The following is a 2,458-nucleotide window of genomic DNA, read 5'->3' as shown; positions in this document are numbered from 1 at the left end:
GGGACCAGCTCCGTCCTTCCCAGCTGCTCCACCTCTTCTCCCTGCAGCACAACTACAAGGCTCCCACCTACAAGTCTGACCGGGTCATCTTCAGGGAGCAGGAGTACGTCCTCTCTGAGCTGGGTAAGGTGATGGGGCTGTTTGGGTTGAGTCGTTTGCCTTGAAGTAGGGCCACGAAGGTGACAAAAGGCAAAAGATAATGTTGTTTTCAGATGAGGGTGTCCATCACAGCTGGGAAGCACCAAAGGGACCAGGGAAAGTGGAGGGAGGAAGAGGTGCTCAGCCTCTATGTGTCAATAGGCTTTTGGTCTCCCAGACAAGCTGGGATTAGACGTAGGGGGTTCTGCTTCAGCACAAACAGGGTCAAGCCCTGTTCCACATTATGTTCAGGTGGTTTTCTTAGGTGGGTCTCACCAGATCAGGCTGTAAATGCTGTGAAACCTCCCCAGCAAAGCAAGATAGAGATCCAGCATCTGCAGGGATGGAAGAAAAGGGGGTGTTCAAGGCCAGGTTGGACACAGGGGCTTGGAGCAACCTGCTCTAGTGGAAGGTGTCCCTGCCCGGGGCAGGGGTTGGAGCTGGAGGAGCTTTAAGGTGTCTTCCACCCCAAACCATCCCATGTTTCTGTGAGATCCGTGCAGGCTGGGAGCAGCAGGGTCCATCACAGCTGAGGCTCCCTCTGATGTTGCAGCGGCTGGAGGAGCACTTGTGCGTTTTGGGGCTGGAGTCACTAGAGGGAGACAATATCAAGCACGAGGTGCCCAGCCTCGGGGGGGTGAACTCCAGCTGGAAACCCCAGGTCGGCTTCTGCCAGCGAGAGGAGAACACCCCGAATGTTGGGGGGCACGTTCTGGTTGACACAGAACCCACCTGCGGTACCCTGGGCATAGGCTCAGTCCCGTCTGACGTCCCCGAGGCAGGAGCTGCCTGTAAGGGACACCTCTGCTTTAAGGCATGGGAGGGGTGCTGTGGTCCAGGGAGGAGGTGAACCCCTGCACATGGCTCGGGAGCTGCTGTTTGGTTTATTAAGGTGACTCTATTGCAGGGGCATTGAGGAAGACCCAAGCTGCATCCGGGGTCTGATCCCCCTCCCTGGGAAACAAGCCTTGGGATCAAATCCCTGGGCCTCGATTTGATTTGAGCCTTGGTTCTCCCTGGGAATCAAGGCACAAAGTCACAGTTCTCCCCTGGGAGGAGGAGGAGGATGATGGGGAAGCAACAGCTCCTCTGCAGCCCCTGGCTATGGGAGAGGGCTGCAAGGTGTGCAGGCGAGCGGGGGGCTCCCCCTCTGCCAGCCCCTGCCTTTCGCCTTCCTCTGCTCTCATGGCAGTCGGCTCAGCCCCAGAACAAAGCCTGATGCTTGACCTGGAGGAGATCTGGAGAGCAGCTGCTTCGCAGAGCAGCGTCAGATCTGAACCTGGCCGTATAAAGTGGAGCCATTAAACACGAGAGCAGGGCTTTTACAAGCGCTGCACCCGACCATGATTCCATAACCTCCACATTTGCTGGGTTCGGAGAGGGGCTTTTTCTTCTTCCTGTGCATAAACACACACACACAGAGCCAGGTTTCCACTGCCTGGGAAATAGCCCATATGTCTGAAGTTAACCACTTCAAGGTACTGCCAAGGAAGGAGCTGGGATATATCACCTGGATGCTGCCGAGCTCTAATAATGTTTATGGAGCACATTTCATTTCAGAGCTCCTCGAAGGTACATGGCCTTGAAATGCTGTGGGTGTCTGGGGGGGATGTCCTCCTCCAGCCCCAGCGTGGCATGTGGGGTGGGGAGCAGGCTCCGACAAGGCTGGGTTAGCCATGATCCATACCTGGATGGATGTAAGGGGTCCCAAACGCTGGGGCAGGGAAAGCAGAAATGCCCATTATTGATATGGTCCATCTATAGGGGGATCGGGGTTTGGTGTGCAGGGGGTGAGGAGGTCGAGATGGGTTCAGGTCTGCTCATGGATGAGCACTGCCAGGGATGGGGCAGCCTCTCACTGCTGCCACTGGGTATGACAGGATGAGAGGTGATGGGTTCAAACTGAAACAGTCCCTGGCAGTGCTCAAGGCCAGGTTGGACACAGGGGCTTGGAGCAACCTGCTCTAGTGGAAGGTGTCCCTGCCTGGGGCAGGGGCTGGAGCTGGAGGAGCTTTAAGGTCTTTTCCAACCCAAACCATTCCATGATTTGAGGGGGACTTGCACGGGGGACTCTTCCCATCGCGTGGCTTTTTGCCCATGTATCCCACTGCGCTGCCCTGTGCCCAGGGGGGGTTGTGGTGATGGTGGGTTGCAGATGGAGGCTGGTGGGCTCCTGTTTGCTCCCCAGGGGGTGGGATCCAGCCCTTCCCACCCGTGGCACGGTGTAACACTGCCCTGTGCTCTGTGCAGAGGATGGCAAAGCCCTGAACCCTCACCTGGGGCCGGCGGAGGAGCGACTTGCGCTCTACGTGCCGCGGAG

At 57.3% G+C, this 2,458-nt stretch overlaps 1 protein-coding gene across 1 annotated transcript in view; it reads left to right on the top strand.

The window, feature by feature from the left end:
- Positions 1 to 2,458, top strand: part of LOC104405562 (dysferlin-like) — a gene marked incomplete at both ends in the record, with an annotated part of 55,720 nt that overhangs the window by 46,973 nt on the left and 6,289 nt on the right. Inside the window, 2 exon segments of the mRNA XM_010014302.1 lie at positions 9 to 123; positions 2,389 to 2,456. Coding sequence (XP_010012604.1) covers positions 9 to 123; positions 2,389 to 2,456 — 183 coding nt within the window.

Source organism: Nestor notabilis, unplaced genomic scaffold, assembly GCF_000696875.1.
Source record: "Nestor notabilis isolate BGI_N333 unplaced genomic scaffold, ASM69687v1 scaffold9705, whole genome shotgun sequence".
NCBI lineage: Eukaryota > Metazoa > Chordata > Aves > Psittaciformes > Psittacidae > Nestor > Nestor notabilis.
Note: the sequence above shows the minus strand (reverse complement) of the source record. Positions and strands in the feature narration are given on the sequence as shown.